This window comes from Oncorhynchus mykiss, unplaced genomic scaffold, assembly GCF_013265735.2.
Source record: "Oncorhynchus mykiss isolate Arlee unplaced genomic scaffold, USDA_OmykA_1.1 un_scaffold_87, whole genome shotgun sequence".
Taxonomy (NCBI): domain Eukaryota; kingdom Metazoa; phylum Chordata; class Actinopteri; order Salmoniformes; family Salmonidae; genus Oncorhynchus; species Oncorhynchus mykiss.
This window is the reverse complement of record NW_023493659.1, coordinates 182,501-209,986: the sequence shown is the minus strand read 5'-3', so window position 1 is coordinate 209,986 and position 27,486 is coordinate 182,501. Positions and strand designations below refer to the sequence as shown.

General features: G+C 48.4%; 2 protein-coding genes across 4 annotated transcripts in view; both read left to right on the top strand.

The window, feature by feature from the left end:
- Positions 1 to 23,774, top strand: LOC118946994 (extensin-like). The gene is made up of 3 exons (XM_036971942.1): positions 1 to 19; positions 5,438 to 6,672; positions 23,574 to 23,774. The coding sequence occupies exons 1-3, from the start codon at positions 1 to 3 to the stop codon at positions 23,772 to 23,774; spliced, it is 1,455 nt and encodes a 484-aa protein (XP_036827837.1).
- The window catches only part of LOC118947007 (dorsal-ventral patterning tolloid-like protein 1), a 136,220-nt gene continuing 127,668 nt past the window's right edge, over positions 18,935 to 27,486 (top strand). For 2 of the 3 annotated variants that reach the window (XM_036971998.1, XM_036971996.1), the window contains exons 1-2: positions 23,104 to 23,180; positions 23,406 to 24,099. In XM_036971998.1, coding sequence (XP_036827893.1) covers positions 23,955 to 24,099 — 145 coding nt within the window. In that variant the 5' untranslated portion in view covers positions 23,104 to 23,180; positions 23,406 to 23,954. Of the gene's footprint in view, positions 19,100 to 23,103; positions 23,181 to 23,405; positions 24,100 to 27,486 lie in introns of those variants that run through there. The other variant, XM_036971997.1, reaches the window with a different exon arrangement.

Below are 27,486 nucleotides of genomic sequence, written 5' to 3'. Positions count from 1 at the left end.
ATGGAGATCATATGGCATGGTATCTCTACCTCCTAGCTAGGGTTTATAATGGAGACCATATGTCATGGTATCTCTACCTACTAGCTAGGGTTTATAATGGAGACCATATGTCATGGTATCTCTACCTCCTAGCTAGGGTTTATAATGGAGACAGACCATATGTCATGGTATCTCTACCTCCTAGCTAGGGTTTATAATGGAGATCATATGTCATGGTATCTCTACCTCCTAGCTAGGGTTTATAATGGAGACCATATGTCATGGTATCTCTACCTACTAGCTAGGGTTTATAATGGAGACCATATGTCATGGTATCTCTACCTCCTAGCTAGGGTTTATAATGGAGACCATATGTCATGGTATCTCTACCTCCTAGCTAGGGTTTATAATGGAGACAGACCATATGTCATGGTATCTCTACCTCCTAGCTAGGGTTTATAATGGAGACCATATGTCATGGTATCTCTACCTCCTAGCTAGGGTTTATAATGGAGACCATATGTCATGGTATCTCTACCTCCTAGCTAGGGTTTATAATGGAGACCATATGTCATGGTATCTCTACCTACTAGCTAGGGTTTATAATGGAGACCATATGTCATGGTATCTCTACCTCCTAGCTAGGGTTTATAATGGAGACAGACCATATGTCATGGTATCTCTACCTCCTAGCTAGGGTTTATAATGGAGACCATATGTCATGGTATCTCTACCTCCTAGCTAGGGTTTATAATGGAGACCATATGTCATGGTATCTCTACCTCCTAGCTAGGGTTTATAATGGAGACAGACCATATGTCATGGTATCTCTACCTCCTAGCTAGGGTTTATAATGGAGACCATATGTCATGGTATCTCTACCTCCTAGCTAGGGTTTATAATGGAGACCATATGCCATGGTATCTCTACCTCCTAGCTAGGGTTTATAATGGAGACCATATGTCATGGTATCTCTACCTCCTAGCTAGTGTTTATAATGGAGACCATATGTCATGGTATCTCTACCTCCTAGCTAGGGTTTATAATGGAGACCATATGTCATGGTATCTCTACCTCCTAGCTAGGGTTTATAATGGAGACCATATGTCATGGTATCTCTACCTCCTAGCTAGGGTTTATAATGGAGACAGACCATATGTCATGGTATCTCTACCTCCTAGCTAGGGTTTATAATGGAGACAGACCATATGTCATGGTATCTCTACCTCCTAGCTAGGGTTTATAATGGAGACCATATGTCATGGTATCTCTACCTCCTAGCTAGGGTTTATAATGGAGACAGACCATATGTCATGGTATCTCTACCTCCTAGCTAGGGTTTATAATGGAGACCATATGTCATGGTATCTCTACCTCCTAGCTAGGGTTTATAATGGAGACCATATGTCATGGTATCTCTTCCTCCTAGCTAGGGTTTATAATGGAGACCATATGTCATGGTATCTCTACCTCCTAGCTAGGGTTTATAATGGAGACCATATGTCATGGTATCTCTACCTCCTAGCTAGGGTTTATAATGGAGACCATATGTCATGGTATCTCTACCTCCTAGCTAGGGTTTATAATGGAGACCATATGTCATGGTATCTCTACCTCCTAGCTAGGGTTTATAATGGAGACAGACCATATGTCATGGTATCTCTACCTCCTAGCTAGGGTTTATAATGGAGACAGACCATATGTCATGGTATCTCTACCTCCTAGCTAGGGTTTATAATGGAGACCATATGTCATGGTATCTCTACCTCCTAGCTAGGGTTTATAATGGAGACAGACCATATGTCATGGTATCTCTACCTCCTAGCTAGGGTTTATAATGGAGACCATATGTCATGGTATCTCTACCTCCTAGCTAGGGTTTATAATGGAGACAGACCATATGTCATGGTATCTCTACCTCCTAGCTAGGGTTTATAATGGAGACAGACCATATGTCATGGTATCTCTACCTCCTAGCTAGGGTTTATAATGGAGACAGACCATATGTCATGGTATCTCTACCTCCTAGCTAGGGTTTATAATGGAGACCATATGTCATGGTATCTCTACCTCCTAGCTAGGGTTTATAATGGAGACCATATGTCATGGTATCTCTACCTCCTAGCTAGGGTTTATAATGGAGACCATATGTCATGGTATCTCTACCTCCTAGCTAGGGTTTATAATGGAGACAGACCATATGTCATGGTATCTCTACCTCCTAGCTAGGGTTTATAATGGAGACCATATGTCATGGTATCTCTACCTCCTAGCTAGGGTTTATAATGGAGACCATATGCCATGGTATCTCTACCTCCTAGCTAGGGTTTATAATGGAGACCATATGTCATGGTATCTCTACCTCCTAGCTAGGGTTTATAATGGAGACAGACCATATGTCATGGTATCTCTACCTCCTAGCTAGGGTTTATAATGGAGACCATATGTCATGGTATCTCTACCTCCTAGCTAGGGTTTATAATGGAGACCATATGTCATGGTATCTCTACCTCCTAGCTAGGGTTTATAATGGAGACCATATGTCATGGTATCTCTACCTCCTAGCTAGGGTTTATAATGGAGACAGACCATATGTCATGGTATCTCTACCTCCTAGCTAGGGTTTATAATGGAGACCATATGTCATGGTATCTCTACCTCCTAGCTAGGGTTTATAATGGAGACAGACCATATGTCATGGTATCTCTACCTCCTAGCTAGGGTTTATAATGGAGACCATATGTCATGGTATCTCTACCTCCTAGCTAGGGTTTATAATGGAGACCATATGTCATGGTATCTCTACCTCCTAGCTAGGGTTTATAATGGAGACAGACCATATGTCATGGTATCTCTACCTCCTAGCTAGGGTTTATAATGAAGACCATATGTCATGGTATCTCTACCTCCTAGCTAGGGTTTATAATGGAGACAGACCATATGTCATGGTATCTCTACCTCCTAGCTAGGGTTTATAATGGAGACCATATGTCATGGTATCTCTACCTCCTAGCTAGGGTTTATAATGGAGACCATATGTCATGGTATCTCTACCTCCTAGCTAGGGTTTATAATGAAGACAGACCATATATCTCTACCTCCTAGCTAGGGTTTATAATGGAGACCATATGTCATGGTATCTCTACCTCCTAGCTAGGGTTTATAATGGAGACAGACCATATGTCATGGTATCTCTACCTCCTAGCTAGGGTTTATAATGGAGACCATATGTCATGGTATCTCTTCCTCCTAGCTGGGTTTATAATGGAGACCATATGTCATGGTATCTCTACCTCCTAGCTAGGGTTTATAATGAAGACAGACCATATGTCATGGTATCTCTACCTCCTAGCTAGGGTTTATAATGGAGACCATATTTCATGGTATCTCTACCTCCTAGCTAGGGTTTATAATGGAGACCATATGTCATGGTATCTCTTCCTCCTAGCTAGGGTTTATAATGGAGACCATATGTCATGGTATCTCTACCTCCTAGCTAGGGTTTATAATGGAGACCATATGTCATGGTATCTCTACCTCCTAGCTAGGGTTTATAATGGAGACCATATGTCATGGTATCTCTACCTCCTAGCTAGGGTTTATAACTAAGACCATATGTCATGGTATCTCTACCTCCTAGCTGGGTTTATAATGGAGACCATATGTCATGGTATCTCTACCTCCTAGCTAGGGTTTATAATGGAGACCATATGTCATGGTATCTCTACCTCCTAGCTAGGGTTTATAATGGAGACAGACCATATGTCATGGTATCTCTACCTCCTAGCTGGGTTTATAATGGAGACCATATGTCATGGTATCTCTACCTCCTAGCTAGGGTTTATAATGGAGACCATATGTCATGGTATCTCTACCTCCTAGCTAGGGTTTATAATGGAGACCATATGTCATGGTATCTCTACCTCCTAGCTAGGGTTTATAATGGAGACCATATGCCATGGTATCTCTACCTCCCAGCTAGGGTTTATAACTAAGATCATATGCCATGGTATCTCTACCTCCTAGCTAGGGTTTATAATGGAGACAGACCATAGGTCATGGTATCTCTACTTCCTAGCTAGGGTTTATAATGGAGACAGACCATATGCCATGGTATCTCTTCCTCCTAGCTAGGGTTTATAATGGAGACCATATGTCATGGTATCTCTACCTCCTAGCTAGGGTTTATAATGGAGACAGACCATATGTCATGGTATCTCTACCTCCTAGCTAGGGTTTATAATGGAGACCATTGTCATGGTATCTCTACCTCCTAGCTAGGGTTTATAACTAAGACCATATGTCATGGTATCTCTACCTCCTAGCTAGGGTTTATAATGGAGACCATATGTCATGGTATCTCTACCTCCTAGCTAGGGTTTATAATGGAGACCATATGTCATGGTATCTCTACCTCCTAGCTAGGGTTTATAATGGAGACAGACCATATGTCATGGTATCTCTACCTCCTAGCTAGGGTTTATAATGGAGACCATATGTCATGGTATCTCTACCTCCTAGCTAGGGTTTATAATGGAGACCATATGTCATGGTATCTCTTCCTCCTAGCTAGGGTTTATAATGGAGACCATATGTCATGGTATCTCTTCCTCCTAGCTAGGGTTTATAATGGAGACAGACCATATGTCATGGTATCTCTACCTCCTAGCTAGGGTTTATAATGGAGACCATATGTCATGGTATCTCTACCTCCTAGCTAGGGTTTATAATGGAGACAGACCATATGTCATGGTATCTCTACCTCCTAGCTAGGGTTTATAATGGAGACCATATGTCATGGTATCTCTACCTCCTAGCTAGGGTTTATAATGGAGACCATATATCATGGTATCTCTACCTCCTAGCTAGGGTTTATAATGGAGACCATATGTCATGGTATCTCTACCTCCTAGCTAGGGTTTATAATAAAACACACCCCTACTACTAATCTAACTGTCTGTAGGTCCAACAGAACACAACACACCACTACTACTAATCTAACTGTCTGTAGGTCCAACAGAACACATCACACCACTACTACTAATCTAACTGTCTGTAGGTCCAACAGAACACAACACACCACTATTACTAATCTAACTGTCTGTAGGTCCAACAGAACACAACACACCACTATTACTAATCTAACTGTCTGTAGGTCCAATAGAACACAACACACCACTACTACTAATCTAACTGTCTGTAGGTCCAACAGAACACAACACACCACTACTACTAATCTAACTGTCTGTAGGTCCAACAGAACACAACACACCACTACTACTAATCTAACTGTCTGTAGGTCCAACAGAACACAACACACCACTACTACTAATCTAACTGTCTGTAGGTCCAACAGAACACATTAAAACACACCACTATTACTAATCTAACTGTCTGTAGGTCCAACAGAACACAACACACCACTACTACTAATGTAACTGTCTGTTGGTCCAACCAGGTGTAATTACACCCACACTGCCCCTCCTACACTGCCCCTCCCAAACTTCCCCCCCCACACTTCCCCCTCCCACACTTCCCACAATTTCCCCCTCCCACACTTCCCCTCCCACACTGCCCCCCAACACTGCCCTACCACACTGCCCCCCTCCCACACTTCCCCCACACACTGCCCCCCCACACTGCCCCCCTCCCACACTTCCCCCCCACACCTCCCCTCCCACACTTCCCCCCCATACCCCCCCTCCCACCCCTCCCCTCCCACACCCACCCCCACACTTCCCCTCCCACACCCCCCCTCCCACACTTCCCCCCCACACCCCCCCTCCCACACCTCCCCTCCCACACCGCCCCTCCCACACCTCCCCTCCCACACTTCCCCCCCACACTTCCCCTCCCACACTTCCCTCCCACACCTCCCCTCCCACACTTTCCCCCCCACACTTCCCCTCCCACACTTCCCTCCCACACCTCCCCTCCCACACTTCCCCTCCCACACCCCCCCTCCCACACTTCCCCCCCCACACTTCCCCTCCCACACTTCCCTCCCACACCTCCCCTCCCACACTTCCCCTCCCACACTTCCCCCCCCACACTTTCCCTCCCACACGTCCCCTCCCACACTTCCTACCCCACACTTCCCCTCCCACACCTCCCGTCCCACACTTCCCCCCCACACCTCCCCTCCCACACTTCCCCTCCCACACTTACCCCCCCACACTTCCCATCCCACACCTCCCCTCCCACACCTCCCCTCCCACACTTCCCCTCCCACACCTCCCCTCCCACACTTCCCACCCCACACCTCCCGTCCCACACTTCCCCCCCACACCTCCCCTCCCACACCTCCCCTCCCACACCTCCCCTCCCACACTTCCCCTCCCACACTTACCCCCCCACACTTCCCATCCCACACCTCCCCTCCCACACCTCCCCTCCCACACTTCCCCTCCCACACCTCCCCTCCCACACTTCCCCTCCCACACCTCCCCTCCCACACTTCCCACCCCACACCTCCCCTCCCACACTTCCCCCCCCACCCCCCCGCCACACTCTCCCTCCCACACCTCCCCTCCCACACTGCCCCCCTCCCACACTGCCCCCCCTCCCACACTTCCCCCCCACACTTCCCCCAGATACTGCTCCCCTCCACCGCCCCCCCACACCACCCCCCCTATACACAGCTACAACAGCACTTTTGTCCTGAACTCTGAGTTTGAATCAGCTGTTTTTAATGTTAGCTGCTGCTGCTGCAGATCAATAGATGGGATCAATACACCACTACCCTATTAGTCAGACGGGTGATTACCACCTGATATTAACATCTCCTTATGAATACTATCGATCAGCAACAACACTCAGACACACTGGGGGAATGGAGAGGAGGGAGGAAGGGGGAGGTGTGAGGAGGGGGGAGGAGAGAAGAGAGTAGAGAGAAGAGAGAGGAGAGAGAGGAGAGAGGAGAAGAGAGGAGAAGGGAGGAGAGAGGAGAGAGAGGAGAGGGGAGAGGGGAGGAGAGAGAGGAGAGGGGAGAGGGGAGGAGAGAGGAGAGGAGAGGGGAGAGGGGAGGAGAGAGGAGAGGAGAGGGGAGAGGGGAGGAGAGAGGAGAGGAGAGAAGAGAGTAGAGAGAAGAGAGAGGAGAGAGAGTAGAGAGAAGAGAGAGGAGAGAGAGGAGAGAGGAGAAGAGAGGAGAGGGGAGGAGAGAGGAGAGAGAGGAGAGGGGAGAGGGGAGGAGAGAGGAGAGAGAGGAGAGGGGAGGAGAGAGGAGAGGAGTTAGGAGAAGGGAGGAGAGGGGATGAGAGAGGAGAAGAGAGGAGAGAGGAGAAGAGAGGAGAGAGGAGGAGAGAGGAGGGGGAGGAGAGAAGAGAGGGGAGGAGAGAGGAGAAGGGAGGAGAGAGGAGGAGAGAGGAGGGGGAGGAGAGAAGAGAATAGAGAGAAGAGAGAGGAGAGAGGAGAGGGGAGGAGAGAGGAGAGAGGAGAAGGGAGGAGAGAGGAGAGGGGAAGAGAGAGGAGAAGAGAGGAGAAGGGAGGAGAGGGGAGAGGGGAGGAGAGAGGAGAGAGAGGAGAGGGGAGGAGAGAGGAGAGGAGTTAGGACAAGGGAGGAGAGAGGAGAAGGGAGCAGAGGGGAGAAGGGAGGAGAGAGGAGAAGGGAGGAGAGAGGAGAGGGGAGGGGAGGGGAGGGGAGAGGGGAGGGGAGGAGAGAAGAGAGGGGAGGAGAGAGGAGAGAGAGGAGAGGGGAGGAGAGAGGAGAGGAGTTAGGACAAGGGAGGAGAGAGGAGAAGGGAGCAGAGGGGAGAAGGGAGGAGAGAGGAGAGAGGGGAGGAGAGAGGAGAGGGGAGGGGAGGGGAGGGGAGAGGGGAGGGGAGGAGAGAAGAGAGGGGAGGAGAGAGGAGAAGGGAGGAGAGAGGAGGAGAGATGAGGGGGAGGAGAGAAGAGAGGGGAGGAGAGAGGAAAGAGGAGAGGGGAGGAGAGAAGAGAGGGGAGGAGAGAGGAGAAGGGAGGAGAGAGGAGGAGAGAGGAGGAGAGAGGAGAGAGGAGGAGAGAGGAGGAGAGAGGAGGGGGAGGAGAGAAGAGAGGGGAGGAGAGAGGAGAAGGGAGGAGAGAGGAGGAGAGAGGAGGGGGAGAAGAGAAGAGAGTAGAGAGAAGAGAGAGGAGAGAGGAGAGGGGAGGAGAGGAGAGAGGAGAAGGGAGGAGAGAGGAGAGGGGAGGATAGAGGAGAGAGAGGAGAGGGGAGGAGAGAGGAGAGGGGAGGAGAGAGGAGAGGGGAGGAGAGAGGAGGGAGAGCCCCCACCCCAAGCTATGTGCACACTGGCCACAAAATGAGGTGGAAACTGAGCTGCACTTCCTAACCTCCTGCCCAATGTATGACCATATATTCCCTCAGATTACACAGATCCACAAAGAATTAGAAAACAAATCCAATTTTGATAAACTCCCATATCTACTGGGTGAAATTCCACAGTGTGACATCACAGCAGCAAGATCTGTGACCTGTTGCCACGAGAAAAGGGCAACCAGTGAAGAACAAACACCATTGTAAATACAACCCATATTTATGCTTATTTATTATCCCTTTTGTACTTGAACTATTTGCACATCGTTACAACACTGTATATAGACATAATATGACATTTGAAATGTCTTTATTCTTTTGGAACTTCTGTGAGTGTAATGTTTACTGTTCACTTTTATTGTTTATTATCTACTTCACTTGCTTTGTTAATGTTAACGTATGTTTCCCATCAGCCAATGAAGCCCTTTGGATTTAATTTCATTAGGAGGAGACCAGGGAGAGGAGGGCACAAAAGTCTGTCTGTCTGTCTCTCTCTACCTGCCTGCCTGTACGTCTGTTATTGGTCAGATTGTCCACCAGAGGGCAGTCTTTCCAAAGTGTCTATTTTGAGGCCCAGATCTGTGTGTGTGTGTCTAAGTTTGTGTGTGTGTGTGTGTGTGTGTGTGTGTGTGTGTGTGTGTGTGTGTGTGTGTGTGTGTGTGTGTGTGCGCGTGTGTGTGTGCGTGTGTGTGTGTTTTCTTGATCCGTTATCAACTTTTTCAGCTCTCTAGAGATGTAAGATTAACACCGACACAAGAATCCATTCTTCAGAATGGGTGACAGATTGTTTCAGTTATTTAAACCAACAACCATATTCAAGTCTAGGTTCATTAATGAACAGGAAACTCTCCCCGATCTGTTTGTTCAGCAAAGATATTCCAACTCACTGATCCTGCTTTGAAGTGGCCCACCTATTCCCTATATAGTGGGCTCCCTAGTGGTGCAGAGGTCTAAGGCACCTCCTCTCAGTGCTACTGGGCTCCCTAGTGGTGCAGAGGTCTAAGGCACCTCCTCTCAGTGCTACTGGGCTCCCTAGTGTTGCAGAGGTCTAAGGCACCTCCTCTCAGTGCTAGAGGGCTCCCTAGTGGTGCAGAGGTCTAAGGCACCTCCTCTCAGTGCTAGAGGGCTCCCTAGTGGTGCAGAGGTCTAAGGCACCTCCTCTCAGTGCTAGAGGGCTCCCTAGTGGTGCAGAGGTCTAAGGCACCTCCTCTCAGTGCTAGAGGGCTCCCTAGTGGTGCAGTGGTCTAAGGCACCTCCTCTCAGTGCTAGTGGGCTCCCTAGTGGTGCAGCGGTCTAAGGCACCTCCTCTCAGTGCTAGAGGGCTCCCTAGTGGTGCAGAGGTCAAAGGCACCTCCTCTCAGTGCTAGAGGGCTCCCTAGTGGTGCAGAGGTCTAAGGCACCTCCTCTCAGTGCTAGAGGGCTCCCTAGTGGTGCAGAGGTCTAAGGCACCTCCTCTCAGTGCTAGAGGGCTCCCTAGTGGTGTAGAGGTCTAAGGCACCTCCTCTCAGTGCTAGAGGGCTCCCTAGTGGTGCAGAGGTCTAAGGCACCTCCTCTCAGTGCTAGAGGGCTCCCTAGTGGTGTAGAGGTCTAAGGCACCTCCTCTCAGTGCTAGAGGGCTCCCTAGTGGTGCAGAGGTCTAAGGCACCTCCTCTCAGTGCTAGAGGGCTCCCTAGTGGTGCAGAGGTCTAAGGCACCTCCTCTCAGTGCTACTGGGCTCCCTAGTGGTGCAGAGGTCTAAGGCACCTCCTCTCAGTGCTAGAGGGCTCCCTAGTGGTGCAGAGGTCTAAGGCACCTCCTCTCAGTGCTACTGGGCTCCCTAGTGGTGCAGAGGTCTAAGGCACCTCCTCTCAGTGCTAGAGGGCTCCCTAGTGGTGCAGAGGTCTAAGGCACCTCCTCTCAGTGCTAGAGGGCTCCCTAGTGGTGCAGAGGTCTAAGGCACCTCCTCTCAGTGCTAGAGGGCTCCTGAGTGGTGCAGAGGTCTAAGGCACCTCCTCTCAGTGCTAGAGGGCTCCCTAGTGGTGCAGAGGTCTAAGGCACCTCCTCTCAGTGCTAGAGGGCTCCCTAGTGGTGCAGAGGTCTAAGGCACCTCCTCTCAGTGCTATAGGGCTCCCTAGTGGTGCAGAGGTCTAAGGCACCTCCTCTCAGTGCTAGAGGGCTCCTGAGTGGTGCAGAGGTCTAAGGCACCTCCTCTCAGTGCTAGAGGGCTCCCTAGTGGTGCAGAGGTCTAAGGCACCTCCTCTCAGTGCTAGTGGGCTCCCTAGTGGTGCAGAGGTCTAAGGCACCTCCTCTCAGTGCTAGAGGGCTCCCTAGTGGTGCAGAGGTCTAAGGCACCTCCTCTCAGTGCTAGAGGGCTCCCTAGTGGTGCAGAGGTCTAAGGCACCTCCTCTCAGTGCTAGAGGGCTCCCTAGTGGTGCAGAGGTCTAAGGCACCTCCTCTCAGTGCTAGAGGGCTCCCTAGTGGTGCAGAGGTCTAAGGCACCTCCTCTCAGTGCTAGAGGGCTCCCTAGTGGTGCAGAGGTCTAAGGCACCTCCTCTCAGTGCTAGAGGGCTCCCTAGTGGTGTAGAGGTCTAAGGAACGGCCTCTCAGCGCTAGATGAGTCACTAAAGACACCCTGGTTCAAATCCAGGCTGTATCACAACCGGCCATGATTGGGAGTCCCATAGGGCGGCGCACAATTGCCCCAGCGTCGTCTGGGTTTGGCTGTCATTGTAAATGAGAATTTGTTCTTATCTGCCTAGTTAAATACAGGTTAAATAAATGAATAAATAGTGCAGTACTTTTAGCCTCTCAGCCAGTTTAGTGCTGTTGTGTCTAATTGGTTCTATTTTCTGCCTGGATCGATCTGACCAAGTCTCTGAAACTATGAAAGTACCAACGCCAGCATTCTGCCCTAACACTGTACCCCCCCAGAGACACACACACACACACACACACACACACACACACACACACACACACACACACACACACACACACACACACACACACACACACACACACACACACACACACACACACACACACACACACACACACTCTCTCTCTCCCTCTCTCTCTCTCTCTCACTGCTCCTCATTTAGAAGAAGACTAGGATTCAATACAAGGCATTTTCCCCTGACGGCTCAAACTTAAAGGCCATTTTAAAACACTTTCGACTGTACAGTGAAGTGGTCTCCCCTAAAGTCAACAAGGTGACTGGCGCGAGGGAGGGGAGGAGAGGAAGAGAGGATATCCTCTGGTTTGAACTCCACGCTGGGTTCATGGGACTATGTCTCTTTCTCTGCCCTCTACGTGTAACAGGCTTCCACCCGGTTATCAAGCCTGCGCCTTAGAGACTACTGTCCTCTACGTGTAACGAGCTTCCACCCGGTTATCAAGCCTGCGCCTTAGAGACGACTGTCCTCTACATGTAACGAGCTTCCACCCGGTTATCAAGCCTGCACCTTAGAGACGACTGTCCTCTACATGTAACGAGCTTCCACCCGGTTATCAAGCCTGCGCCTTAGAGACTACTGTCCTCTACATGTAACGAGCTTCCACCCGGTTATCAAGCCTGCACCTTAGAGACGACTGTCCTCTACGTGTAACGAGCTTCCACCCGGTTATCAAGCCTGCGCCTTAGAGACGACTGTCCTCTACATGTAACGAGCTTCCACCCGGTTATCAAGCCTGCGCCTTAGAGACGACTGTCCTCTACATGTAACGAGCTTCCACCCGGTTATCAAGCCTGCACCTTAGAGACGACTGTCCTCTACGTGTAACGAGCTTCCACCCGGTTATCAAGCCTGCACCTTAGAGACGACTGTCCTCTACGTGTAACGGGCTTCCACCCGGTTATCAAGCCTGCACCTTAGAGACGACTGTCCTCTACGTGTAACGAGCTTCCACCCGGTTATCAAGCCTGCACCTTAGAGACTACTGTCCTCTACATGTAACGAGCTTCCACCCGGTTATCAAGCCTGCACCTTAGAGACGACTGTCCTCTACATGTAACGAGCTTCCACCCGGTTATCAAGCCTGCACCTTAGAGACTACTGCCCTTACAGAGACACCACAGGAGGTTGGTGGCACCTTAGAGACTACTGCCCTATGTACAGAGACACAACAGGAGGTTGGTGACACCTTAGAGACTACTGCCCTATGTACAGAGACACAACAGGAGGTTGGTGACACCTTAGAGACTACTGCCCTTACAGAGACACCACAGGAGGTTGATGACACCTTATAGACTACTGCCCTATGTACAGAGACACCACAGGTGGTTGGTGCCCTATGTATAGAGACACCACAGGAGGTTGGTGACACCTTAGAGACTACTGCCCTATGTACAGATACACCACAGGAGGTTGGTGACACCTTAGAGACTACTGCCCTATGTACAGAGACACAACAGGAGGTTGGTGACACCTTAGAGACTACTGCCCTTACAGAGACACCACAGGAGGTTGGTGACACCTTAGAGACTACTGCCCTATGTACAGAGACACCACAGGAGGTTGGTGACACCTTAGAGACTACTGCCCTTACAGAGACACCACAGGAGGTTGGTGGCACCTTAGAGACTACTGCCCTATGTACAGAGACATTACAGGAGGTTGGTGACACCTTAGAGACTACTGCCCTATGTACAGAGACACCACAGGAGGTTGGTGACACCTTAGAGACTACTGCCCTATGTACAGAGACACCACAGGAGGTTGGTGACACCTTATAGACTACTGCCCTATGTACAGAGACACCACAGGAGGTTGGTGACACCTTATAGACTACTGCCCTATGTACAGAGACACCACAGGAGGTTGGTGACACCTTAGAGACTACTGCCCTATGTACAGAGACACCACAGGAGGTTGGTGACACCTTAGAGACTACTGCCCTATGTACAGAGACACCACAGGAGGTTGGTGACACCTTATAGACTACTGCCCTATGTACAGAGACACCACAGGAGGTTGGTGACACCTTATAGACTACTGCCCTATGTACAGAGACACCACAGGAGGTTGGTGACACCTTAGAGACTACTGCCCTATGTACAGAGACACCACAGGAGGTTGGTGACACCTTATAGACTACTGCCCTATGTACAGAGACACCACAGGAGGTTGGTGCCCTATGTACAGAGACACCACAGGAGGTTGGTGACACCTTAGAGACTACGGCCCTATGTACAGAGACACCACAGGAGGTTGGTGACACCTTAGAGACTACTGCCCTATGTACAGAGACACCACAGGAGGTTAGTGACACCTTAGAGACTACTGCCCTATGTACAGAGACACCACAGGAGGTTGGTGCCCTATGTACAGAGACACCACAGGAGGTTGGTGACACCTTATAGACTACTGTCCTCTACGTGTAACGGGCTTCCACCCGGTTATCAAGCCTGCACCTTAGAGACGACTGTCCTTAGAGAGACACCACAGGAGGTTGGTGACACCTTATAGACTACTGCCCTATGAACAGAGACACCACAGGAGGTTGGTGACACCTTAGAGACTACTGCCCTATGAACAGAGACACCACAGGAGGTTGATGACACCTTATAGACTACTGCCCTATGAACAGAGACACCACAGGAGGTTGGTGACACCTTAGAGACTACTGCCCTATGAACAGAGACACCACAGGAGGTTGATGACACCTTATAGACTACTGCCCTTACAGAGACACCACAGGAGGTTGGTGACACCTTAGAGACTACTGCCCTATGTACAGAGACACCACAGGAGGTTGGTGACACCTTAGAGACTACTGCCCTATGTACAGAGACACCACAGGAGGTTGGTGCCCTATGTACAGAGACACCACAGGAGGTTGGTGGCACCTTAGAGACTACTGCCCTATGTACAGAGACACCACAGGAGGTTGGTGGCACCTTAGAGACTACTGCCCTTACAGAGACACCACAGGAGGTTGTTGGCACCTTAGAGACTACTGCCCTATGTACAGAGACACCACAGGAGGTTGGTGACACCTTAAAGACTACTGCCCTATGTACAGAGACACCACAGGAGGTTGGTGACACCTTAGAGACTACTGCCCTATGTACAGAGACACCACAGGAGGTTGGTGACACCTTATAGACTACTGCCCTTACAGAGACACCACAGGAGGTTGATGACACCTTAGAGACTACTGCCCTATGAACAGAGACACCACAGGAGGTTGGTGACACCTTAGAGACTACTGCCCTATGTACAGAGACACAACAGGAGGTTGGTGACACCTTATAGACTACTGCCCTTACAGAGACATTACAGGAGGTTGGCGACACCTTAGAGACTACTGACCTATGTACAGAGACACCACAGGAGGTTGGCGACAACTTAGAGACTACTGAAATAGAGACACCACAGGAGGTTGGTGACACCTTAGAGACTACTGCCCTATGTACAGAGACACCACAGGAGGTTGGTGACACCTTAGAGACTACTGCCCTATGTACAGAGACACCATAGGAGGTTGGTGGCACCTTAGATACTACTGCCCTATGTACAGAGACATTACAGGAGGTTGGCGACACCTTAGAGACTACTGCCCTAGAGACACCACAGGAGGTTGGTGACACCTTAGATACTACTGCCCTATGTACAGAGACACCACAGGAGGTTGGTGACACCTTAGAGACTACTGCCCTATGTACAGAGACACCACAGGCGGTTGGTGACACCTTAGAGACTACTGCTTATGTACGGAGACTTCACAGGAGGTTGGTGACACCTTAGAGACTAATGTCCTATGTACAGAGACACCACAGGAGGTTGGTACCACCTTATAGACTACTGCCCTTACAGAGACACCACAGGAGGTTGATGACACCTTAGAGACTACTGCCCTTACAGAGACACCACAGGAGGTTGGTGACACCTTAGATACTACTGCCCTATGTACAGAGACACCACAGGAGGTTGGTGACACCTTATAGACTACTGCCCTTACAGAGACATTACAGGAGGTTGGTGACACCTTAGAGACTACTGCCCTATGTACAGAGACACCACAGGAGGTTGGTGACACCTTAGAGACTACTGCCCTTTGAACAGAGACACCACAGGAGGTTGGTGACACCTTAGAGACTACTGCCCTATGTACAGAGACACAACAGGAGGTTGGTGACACCTTATAGACTACTGCCCTTACAGAGACATTACAGGAGGTTGGCGACACCTTAGAGACTACTGACCTATGTACAGAGACACCACAGGAGGTTGGCGACACCTTAGAGACTACTGACCTATGTACAGAGACACCACAGGAGGTTGGTGACACCTTAGAGACTACTGCCCTATGAACAGAGACACCACAGGAGGTTGGCGACACCTTAGAGACTACTGCCCTTACAGAGACACCACAGGAGGTTGGTGACACCTTAGATACTACTGCCCTATGTACAGAGACACCACAGGAGGTTGGTGACACCTTAGAGACTACTGGCCTAACAGAGACACCACAGGAGGTTGGTGACACCTTAGAGACTACTGCCCTATGTACAGAGACACCACAGGAGGTTGGTGACACCTTAGAGACTACTGCCCTTACAGAGACACCACAGGAGGTTGGTGACACCTTAGAGACTACTGCCCTATGTACAGAGACACCACAGGAGGTTGGTGCCACCTTATAGACTACTGCCCTTACAGAGACACCACAGGAGGTTGGTGACACCTTAGAGACTACTGCCCTATGAACAGAGACACCACAGGAGGTTGGTGACACCTTAGAGACTACTGCCCTATGTATAGAGACACCACAGGAGGTTGGTGCCACCTTATAGACTACTGCCCTTACAGAGACACCACAGGAGGTTGGTGACACCTTAGAGACTACTGCCCTATGAACAGAGACACCACAGGAGGTTGGTGACACCTTAGAGACTACTGCCCTATGTATAGAGACACCACAGGAGGTTGGTGACACCTTAGAGACTACTGCCCTATGTACAGAGACACAACAGGAGGTTGGTGACACCTTAGAGACTACTGCCCTATGTACAGATACACCACAGGAGGTTGATGACACCTTAGAGACTACTGCCCTATGTACAGAGACACAACAGGAGGTTGGTGACACCTTAGAGACTACTGCCCTATGTACAGAGACACCACAGGAGGTTGGTGACACCTTAGAGACTACTGCCCTACGTACAGAGACACAACAGGAGGTTGGTGACACCTTAGAGACTACTGCCCTTACAGAGACACCACAGGAGGTTGGTGACACCTTAGAGACTACTGCCCTTACAGAGACACCACAGGAGGTTGGTGACACCTTAGAGACTACTGTCCTATGTACAGAGACACCACAGGAGGTTGGTGACACCTTAGAGACTACTGCCCTATGTACAGAGACACCACAGGAGGTTGGTGACACCTTAGAGACTACTGCCCTATGTACAGAGACACAACAGGAGGTTGGTGACACCTTAGAGACTACTGCCCTTACAGAGACACCACAGGAGGTTGGTGACACCTTAGAGACTACTGCCCTTACAGAGACACCACAGGAGGTTGGTGACACCTTAGAGACTACTGCCCTATGTACAGAGACACAACAGGAGGTTGGTGACACCTTAGAGACTACTGCCCTTACAGAGACACCGCAGGAGGTTGGTGACACCTTATAGACTACTGTCCTATGTACAGAGACACCACAGGAGGTTGGTGACACCTTATAGACTACTGCCCTATGTACAGAGACACCACAGGAGGTTGGTGCCCTATGTACAGAGACACCACAGGAGGTTGGTGACACCTTAGAGACTACTGGCCTAACAGAGACACCACAGGAGGTTGGGGGCACCTTAGAGACTACTGCCCTTACAGAGACACCACAGGAGGTTGGTGACACCTTAGAGACTACTGCCCTATGTACAGAGACAACACAGGAGGTTGGTGGCACCTTAGAGACGACTGTCCTATGTACAGAGACACAACAGGAGGTTGGTGACACCTTAGAGACTACTGCCCTTACAGAGACACCACAGGAGGTTGATGACACCTTAGAGACTACTGCCCTTACAGAGACACCACAGGAGGTTGGTGACACCTTAGAGACTACTGCCCTATGTACAGAGACACCACAGGAGGTTGGTGACACCTTAGAGACTACTGCCCTATGTACAGAGACACCACAGGAGGTTGGTGACACCTTAGAGACTACTGCCCTATGTACAGAGACACCACAGGAGGTTGGTGCCCTATGTACAGAGACACCACAGGAGGTTGGTGGCACCTTAGAGACTACTGCCCTATGTACAGAGACACCACAGGAGGTTGGTGGCACCTTAGAGACTACTGCCCTTACAGAGACACCACAGGAGGTTGTTGGCACCTTAGAGACTACTGCCCTATGTACAGAGACACCACAGGAGGTTGGTGACACCTTAGAGACTACTGCCCTATGTACAGAGACACCACAGGAGGTTGGTGACACCTTAGAGACTACTGCCCTATGTACAGAGACACCATAGGAGGTTGGTGGCACCTTAGATACTACTGCCCTATGTACAGAGACATTACAGGAGGTTGGCGACACCTTAGAGACTACTGCCCTAGAGACACCACAGGAGGTTGGTGACACCTTAGATACTACTGCCCTATGTACAGAGACACCACAGGAGGTTGGTGACACCTTAGAGACTACTGCTTATGTACGGAGACACCACAGGAGGTTGGTGACACCTTATAGACTACTGCCCTTACAGAGACACCCCAGGAGGTTGGTGACACCTTAGAGACTACTGCCCTATGTACAGAGACACCACAGGAGGTTGGTGCCCTATGTACAGAGACACCACAGGAGGTTGGTGCCCTATGTACAGAGACACCACAGGAGGTTGGGGGCACCTTAGAGACTACTGCCCTATGTACAGAGACACCACAGGAGGTTGGGGGCACCTTAGAGACTATACTGTACTAATTACTGCACTAATCACCACCCCCACCCCCACCACCCCCACCATCACCACCACTAATACCCCCACCCCCACCACTACCACCCCCACCAATACCACCCCCACCACCACCACCACCACTACACCACCACTACACCCCCACCCCCACCACTACACCACCACCACCACAACCACCACTACCACCACCACTCCCACCCCCACCACCACACCACCACCCCCACCACCACCACCACTACCACCACCACTACCACCCCCACCACCACTCCCACCCCCACCACCACCCCCACCCCCACCACCACCACCACTACCACCACCACCAGCATAACCACCAACAACTCTCTCTCTTTCTCTCTCTCTGGCTCTCTCTGTCTCTGTCTCTCTCGCTCTCTCTCTCTCTCTTTCTCTCTCTCTCTGTCTCTCTCTCTGGCTCTCTCTGTCTCTCTCTCTCTCTCTGGCTCTCTCTGTCTCTGTCTCTGTCTCTCTCTCTGTATCTCTCTCTCTCTCTGTCTCTCTCTCTCTCTCTCTCTCTGTATCTCTCTCTCTCTCTCTGTATCTCTTTCTCTCTCTGGCTCTCTCTCTCTCTCTCTCTCTCTCTCTCTCTCTGTATCTCTCTCACTCTCTCTCCCCAGGGGATTTGCGGCCCGTTGCTGGGATTGATGTCGTGACGTCAGTCAGAGCGCGGCTCCGACACAGTCTCTCCTCAGGGCCAGTAGGACTAATCCGCTGTGCGCGCCACGGAACAGACAGAACTGCCGGTCTAATCTCTGGTGAGAGGGGGACACGAAAGGGGAATGATGGGTACCAGGCACCGAGGGCTCGGACACACTCAGGCGGGGCTACGGGGCGTTATCGGCAGTGTGGGAAAGCATGGAGCACCCGCGCAACTCCCAGGGAAGAAGTGAACACAACGGCAGGTAGATGGGAGAGAGAGAGAGAGGGAGAGAGAGCGAGAGAGAGAGAGAGAGAGAGAGATTTAGCCTACCTCGATAGAGTTTCACGGTACCCTACTCTAGTCTGTCTAATTTGCGTTTACTGGCGGTGAACTGAACTCTCACCTCGTCTCGTTAGTGTTGGGCGCGTGGAGTGGAGTGGTTTGGCGACTCCATTAAAACCGTTATTAACCTAATGATGTCACTCGTGGGGTTATTTCCTTCTTCGGTAAGGTCGCGCTCTGTTCCTTTGACACCAAACTACCGCCTCTCTGTCTGTCTGTCTCACAGCGGCCTTCCTTCATAGCACGGTCACAAAATAATGAATACAGACTGGATCCGATAGTCTGTGTCCTAGCTCTGACAAGCAGACACAGAGTAGAGAATCATGTCAGATCTATTCGTGCTATTTCTATCTGTATATTCAGTGTGTTTTAACTTCTCTGTTTAGCAGACTGAAAGATATGAGAGGAGAGAATGTAGAGTTGTTGTTGTTGACAGTAAACGGGTCAGGTGGTGATCAACAAACTGATCACTGCAAGGGCCAGGTAGTTGGTCAACAACAAACAACAACAACAATGATAACAACAATAAGAGCGTTATACCCAACAAGCGTCTACGTTTTTTCATGTACAAACATAAATATATATTTCTACCTCTTTAACAATGAAGAGGTTTAATTTTTATGTGCAGTCAGACTCTAGCTCTCTCTCTCTAACCCGAACCCTATCCTTACCCTAACCCTAACCTTAACCCTACCCCTACCCTAACCTTAACCCTTACCCTACCCTTACCCTAAACTTAACCCTAACCCTACCCGAACCTTAACCCTACCCTTACCCTAACCTTAACCCTAACCCTACCCTACCCTAACCTTAACCCTACCCTTAACCCTACCCTTACCCTAACCTTAACCCTAACTCTACCCTACTCTACCCTAACCTTAACCCTACCCCTACCCGAACCTTAACCCTACCCTTACCCTAACCTTAACCCTACCCTTAACCCTACCCTACCCTTACCCTAACCTTAACCCTAACCCTAACTCTACCCTACTCTACCCTAACCTTAACCCTACCCTTACCCTAACCTTAACCCTACCCTTACCCTCGCCTTAACCCTACCCTAACTCTACCCTACTCTACCCTAACCTTAACCCTAACTCTACCCTACTCTACCCTAACCCTAACCCTAACTCTACCCTACTCTACCCTAACATTAACCCTAACTCTACCCTACTCTACCCTAACCTTAACCCTACCCTTACCCTAACCTTAACCTTAACCCTAACCATAACTCTACCCTACTCTACCCTAACATTAACCCTAACTCTACCCTAACCCTAACCTAACCTTAACCCTACCCTTACCCTAACCTTAACCCTACCCCTACCATAACCTTAACCCTACCCCTACCCTTACCCTAACCTTAACCCTACCCTTACCCTAACCTTAACCCTAATCTAACCTAACCCTACCTCTAACTCTAAACTAACGCTAACCTAAGCCTAACCCTAACCTAACCTGACCCTAACCCTAATCCAACCTAACCCTACCCTAACCCTAACCCTAATCTAACCTAACCCTGACCCTAACCCTAATCTAACCAACCCTACCCTAAACCAAATCTAACCTAACCTGACCCTAACCCTAATCTAACCTAACCCTACCCCTAACCCTAAACTAACGCTAACCTAAGGCTAACCCTAACCTAACCTGACCCTAACCCTAATCCAACCTAACCCTACCCTAACCCTAACCCTAATCTAACCTAACCCTGACCCTAACCCTAATCTAACCTAACCCTACCCTAAACCAAATCTAACCTAACCTGACCCTAACCCTAATCTAACCTAACCCTACCCCTAACCCTAAACTAACGCTAACCTAAGCCTAACCCTAACCTAACCTGACCCTAACCCTAATCCAACCTAACCCTACCCTAACCCTAACCCTAATCTAACCTAACCCTGACCCTAACCCTACTCTAACCTAACCCTACCCTAACCCTACCCTAATCTACCCTAACCCTAATCTACCCTAACCCTAATCTACCCTACTCTAACCTAACCCTAACCCTAATCTACCCTAACCCTAACCCTAGACTGGCTTCAGGTATATATACAACACCTAACCCTACCCTAACCTTCCCCTAACCTTACCATAACCCTACCCTAACCCTACCCTAACCTTCCCCTAACCTACCCCTAACCCTACTCTAACCTTCCCCTAACCCTACCCTAACCTTCCCCTAAGCCTAACACCCTGTTAGATCTCACCCAGAGACAGTTGAAATGATTTAATGACCAGACTCTCACCTACATGTAGACTGCTCTGTTCAGTCCGGCTTTACTAGACTATATATATAACATGGGTCAAATTCAAACCCTCCTGTTCATTTTACAACTACGGGTTTGATTTGGGGTTTAGTCCCCCAGCCCGCCTCAACAACAAGATGAGCTAGGTGAATATCTGTCCTCTCCTAGCTGAAGGACACTTCATTATAGGGGTTTAGTCCCCCAGCCTGCCTCAACAACAAGATGAGCTAGGTGAATATCTGTCCTCTCCTAGCTGAAGGACACTTCATTATAGGGGTTTAGTCCCCCAGCCTGCCTCAACAACAAGATGAACTAGGTGAATATCTGTCCTCTCCTAGCTGAAGTACACTTCATTATAGGGGTTTAGTCCCCCAGCCTGCCTCAACAACAAGATGAACTAGGTGAATATCTGTCCTCTCCTAGCTGAAGTACACTTCATTATAGGGGTTTAGTCCCCCAGCCTGCCTCAACAACAAGATGAGCTAGGTGAATATCTGTCCTCTCCTAGCTGAAGTACACTTCATTATAGGGGTTTAGTCCCCCAGCCTGCCTCAACAACAAGATGAACTAGGTGAATATCTGTCCTCTCCTAGCTGAAGTACACTTCATTATAGGGGTTTAGTCCCCCAGCCTGCCTCAACAACAAGATGAGCTAGGTGAATATCTGTCCTCTCCTAGCTGAAGTACACTTCATTATAGGGGTTTAGTCCCCCAGCCTGCCTCAACAACAAGATGAACTAGGTGAATATCTGTCCTCTCCTAGCTGAAGTACACTTCATTATAGGGGTTTAGTCCCCCAGCCTGCCTCAACAACAAGATGAACTAGGTGAATATCTGTCCTCTCCTAGCTGAAGTACACTTCATTATAGGGGTTTAGTCCCCCAGCCTGCCTCAACAACAAGATGAGCTAGGTGAATATCTGTCCTCTCCTAGCTGAAGTACACTTCATTATAGGGGTTTAGTCCCCCAGCCTGCCTCAACAACAAGATGAACTAGGTGAATATCTGTCCTCTCCTAGCTGAAGGACACTTCATTATAGGGGTTTAGTCCCCCAGCCTGCCTCAACAACAAGATGAGCTAGGTGAATATCTGTCCTCTCCTCATTATAGGACATCATCTGTGTAAACTAGTAGACAGGATAGTATCAGTGAGGAGAGATTGGCTGGTCGCTCTGTCAAGAAGTTCACAGGATACGGACAAGGACTGTTTCCACGGGAGAGGGGGGGAGAGAGGGGGGAGAGAGAGGGAGAGAGACAGAGTGAGAGAGCGAGACAGAGAGAGACAGAGTGTGTGAGAGAGAGAGAGGGACAGAGAGACAGAGTGAGAGAGACAGAGAGATAGAGAGACAGAGTGAGAGAGAGAGAGAGAGAGAGAGAGAGACAGAGAGAGACAGAGTGAGAGAGAGAGAGAGAGAGAGAGAGAGAGACACAGAGAGAGGTGAAACTATCTAGTGGGAGAAAAATAGCGTGCAGTAGGCAAGTGCTGGAGAGAGAAAGAGAGAGAGAGAGAGAGCTGTGAAACTATGTCGTGAGAGAAAAAGAGAGCGCAGTAGGTTAGTGGTAGAGAGAGAGAGAGAGAGCGCAGTAGGTTAGTGGTAGAGAGAGAGAGCGCAGTAGGTTAGTGGTAGAGAGAGAGAGAGCGCAGTAGGTTAGTGGTAGAGAGAGAGAGAGAGAGAGCAGTAGGTTAGTGGTAGAGAGAGAGAGAGAGAGCTGTGAAACTATGTCGTGAGGGAAAAAGAGAGCGCAGTAGGTTAGTGGTAGAGAGAGAGAGAGAGAGCGCAGTAGGTTAGTGGTAGAGAGAGAGAGAGAGAGCTGTGAAACTATGTCGTGAGGGAAAAAGAGAGAGCAGTAGGTTAGTGGTAGAGAGAGAGAGAGAGAGAGAGAGCAGTAGGTTAGTGGTAGAGAGAGAGAGAGAGAGAGAGCGCAGTAGGTTAGTGGTAGAGAGAGAGAGAGAGAGAGAGAGAGAGCGCAGTAGGTTAGTGGTAGGTAAACTCTTTGCTTTACTCTTCGCTAAATCGTCCGGTAGTTTCCATGTCCTCTACTTCTTACAACTTGAAAACTCTGCTGGTTGGCTGACTGCTCCTACAGCACCGGATCAGAGCGCAGCCGTAATGCCGCCCTGTGTCCCCTCTCTCCCCAACAGGGACAGCGACACGACCCTCCGACTCACCCTGGAGGACCGAACTCTTCCCCGGGCACAGTGCTGTTAGGAGCGGCGCCGGGCTGGAAGAAGAAGGGACTCAGAGTGTCGGAGCTCGGCTATAGCCTTTTTGTCTGGGACTGGGACTGCACCGGGACAGACAGACAGACGTTCCGCCATGAGACATTAGCGGCTACCGCCTGACACACACAGCACACAGCCAAGTCGGACATCCAGTCTTCACAATGAGCCGTTAAATTCCTGCTCTCGTCTCCGGAGTGGAGGAGAAGAGGAGGCAGCGAAGAGTTTCATTCATCTCTCTTCGTGTGTGTGTGTGTGTGTGTGTGTGAGCTGGACCGCGTTCCAGCCGTGGTGGACGTTAAGATGCGGTGGATAACGCTGTTAGTAGTGGGTCTAACGGTCTGGACTACTCTGTCTCACTGCTTCGACTATGAAGAACCCAGTTTTGACTATTACAACGAAGGAGACAAGACGGAAAATATAGACTACAAAGACCCGTGTAAAGCCGGTGAGTGTCCGCTCAATTCCCGCTCAACGTTACTAGCAGTCTGTGTGAGTGTGTGTGTGTTTGTGTGTGTGTGTGTGTGTGTGTGTGACCCATTTATGACAGTAGTTTAACCAGAATGTCATCTAAGGAACTACAGAAGCCTAAACAGTCAATTAATCTTAAAGTAGGAAGGACAACCAGACAGGAAAACATCTCCACTAATATAGACCAATGGTATGCCAGTAGGACAACCAGACTAATATAGACCAATGGTATGCCAGTAGGACAACCAGACTAATATAGACCAATGGTATAGCAGTAGGACATCCAGACTAATATAGACCAATGGTATGCCAGCTATATGACTATCGAGTCATATAGTATATATGTGTCACAGCCTATCAGAATCAATCTAATCTAATGAATTACAGTAAAACAGTGACTATCGAGTCATATCGTATATATGTGTCACAGCTTATCAGAATCAATCTAATCTAATGAATTACAGTGACTATCGAGTCATATCGTATATATGTGTCACAGCCTATCAGAATCAATCTAATCTAATGAATTACAGTAAGACAGTAACTATCGAGTCATATCGTATATATGTGTCACAGCCTATCAGAATCAATCTAATCTAATGAATTACAGTAAGACAGTAACTATCGAGTCATATAGTATATATGTGTCACAGCCTATCAGAATCAATCTAATCTACAGTAAAACAGTGACTATCGAGTCATATCGTATATATGTGTCATAGCCTATCAGAATCAATCTAATCTAATGAATTACAGTGACTATCGAGTCATATCGTATATATGTGTCACAGCCTATCAGAATCAATCTAATCTAATGAATTACAGTAAGACAGTAACTATCGAGTCATATAGTATATATGTGTCACAGCCTATCAGAATCAATCTAATCTAATGAATTACAGTAAAACAGTAACTATCGAGTCATATCGTATATATGTGTCACAGCCTATCAGAATCAATCTAATCTAATGAATTACAGTAAGACAGTGACTATCGAGTCATATCGTATATATGTGTCACATCCCACATACTTAACCCACTTAGCGTTGCGTTTACGAAGTATATCACTTAATCATAGTACACTCTGGGTACAACCTAGAAGGCTCTGTTGCTTACTTTATGCGTGGCACCCTTCAAGGCTCAATGTAGAACCCCTTGGAAGGTGGTTTGATCAGAACCCCAGGGGTTCTTCTTCACGGAACCACGGAACCAAAAGAGTTCCATTTGGAACTCTTGGGTTCCATATAGGATTCTATTTGGAAACATTTACAGCTCTATAGAACCCTTTTTAATTCTACTAGTATGCTAGATGTGTTGTCCTTTCGGATATTAATGGGTAGTACCAAGGCTATACTCTACAACAGATGGTAGATGTGTTGTCATTTCTGATATTAATGGGTAGTACCAAGGCTGTACTCTACAACAGATGGTAGATGTGTTGTCCTTTCTGATATTAATGGGTAGTACCAAGGCTGTACTCTACAACAGATGCCAGATGTGTTGTCCTTTCTGATAATAATGGGTAGTACCAAGGCTATACTCTACAACAGATGGTAGATGTGTTGTCCTTTCTGATATTAATGGGTAGTACCAAGGCTGTACTCTACAACAGATGCCAGATGTGTTGTCCTTTCTGATAATAATGGGTAGTACCAAGGCTATACTCTACAACAGATGGTAGATGTGTTGTCCTTTCTGATATTAATGGGTAGTACCAAGGCTGTACTCTACAACAGATGCCAGATGTGTTGTCATTTCTGATATTAATGGGTAGTACCAAGGCTGTACTCTACAACAGATGGTAGATGTGTTGTCCTTTCTGATATTAATGGGTAGTACCAAGGCTGTACTCTACAACAGATGCCAGATGTGTTGTCATTTCTGATATTAATGGGTAGTACCAAGGCTATACTCTACAACAGATGGTAGATGTGTTGTCCTTTCTGATAATAATGGGTAGTACCAAGGCTGTACTCTACAACAGATGGTAGATGTGTTGTCATTTCTGATATTAATGGGTAGTACCAAGGCTATACTCTACAACAGATGCTAGATGTGTTGTCCTTTCTGATATTAATGGGTAGTACCAAGGCTGTGCTCTACAACAGATGGTAGATGTGTTGTCATTTCTGATATTAACGGGTAGTACCAAGGCTATACTCTACAACAGATGGTAGATGTGTTGTCATTTCTGATATTAACGGGTAGTACCAAGGCTATACTCTACAACAGATGGTAGATGTGTTGTCCTTTCTGATATTAACGGGTAGTACCAAGGCTATACTCTACATCAGATGGTAGATGTGTTGTCCTTTCTGATATTAACGGGTAGTACCAAGGCTATACTCTACAACAGATGGTAGATGTGTTGTCCTTTCTGATATTAACGGGTAGTACCAAGGCTGTACTCTACAACAGATGGTAGATGTGTTGTCCTTTCTGATATTAATGGGTAGTATCAAGGCTGTACTCTACAACAGATGGTAGATGTGTTGTCATTTCTGATATTAATGGGTAGTACTCTACAACAGATGGTAGATGTGTTGTCCTTTCTGATATTAATGGGTAGTACTCTACATCAGATGGTAGATGTGTTGTCCTTTCTGATATTAATGGGTAGTATCAAGGCTGTACTCTACAACAGATGGTAGATGTGTTGTCATTTCTGATATTAATGGGTAGTGCTCTACAACAGATGGTAGATGTGTTGTCCTTTCTGATATTAATGGGTAGTACCAAGGCTATACTCTACATCAGATGGTAGATGTGTTGTCCTTTCTGATATTAATGGGTAGTACCAAGGCTGTACTCTACAACAGATGGTAGATGTGTTGTCCTTTCTGATATTAATGGGTAGTACCAAGGCTATACTCTACAACAGATGGTAGATGTGTTGTCCTTTCTGATATTAATGGGTAGTACCAAGGCTATACTCTAAAACAGATGGTAGATGTGTTGTCCTTTCTGATATTAATGGGTAGTACTCTACAACAGATGGTAGATGTGTTGTCCTTTCTGATATTAATGGGTAGTATCAAGGCTGTACTCTACAACAGATGGTAGATGTGTTGTCCTTTCTGATATTAATGGGTAGTACCAAGGCTGTGCTCTACAACAGATGGTAGATGTGTTGTCCTTTCTGATATTAATGGGTAGTACTCTACATCAGATGGTAGATGTGTTGTCCTTTCTGATATTAATGGGTGGTACCAAGGCTGTACTCTACAACAGATGGTAGATGTGTTGTCCTTTCTGATATTAATGGGTAGTACCAAGGCTATACTCTACATCAGATGGTAGATGTGTTGTCCTTTCTGATATTAATGGGTAGTACCAAGGCTATACTCTACATCAGATGGTAGAT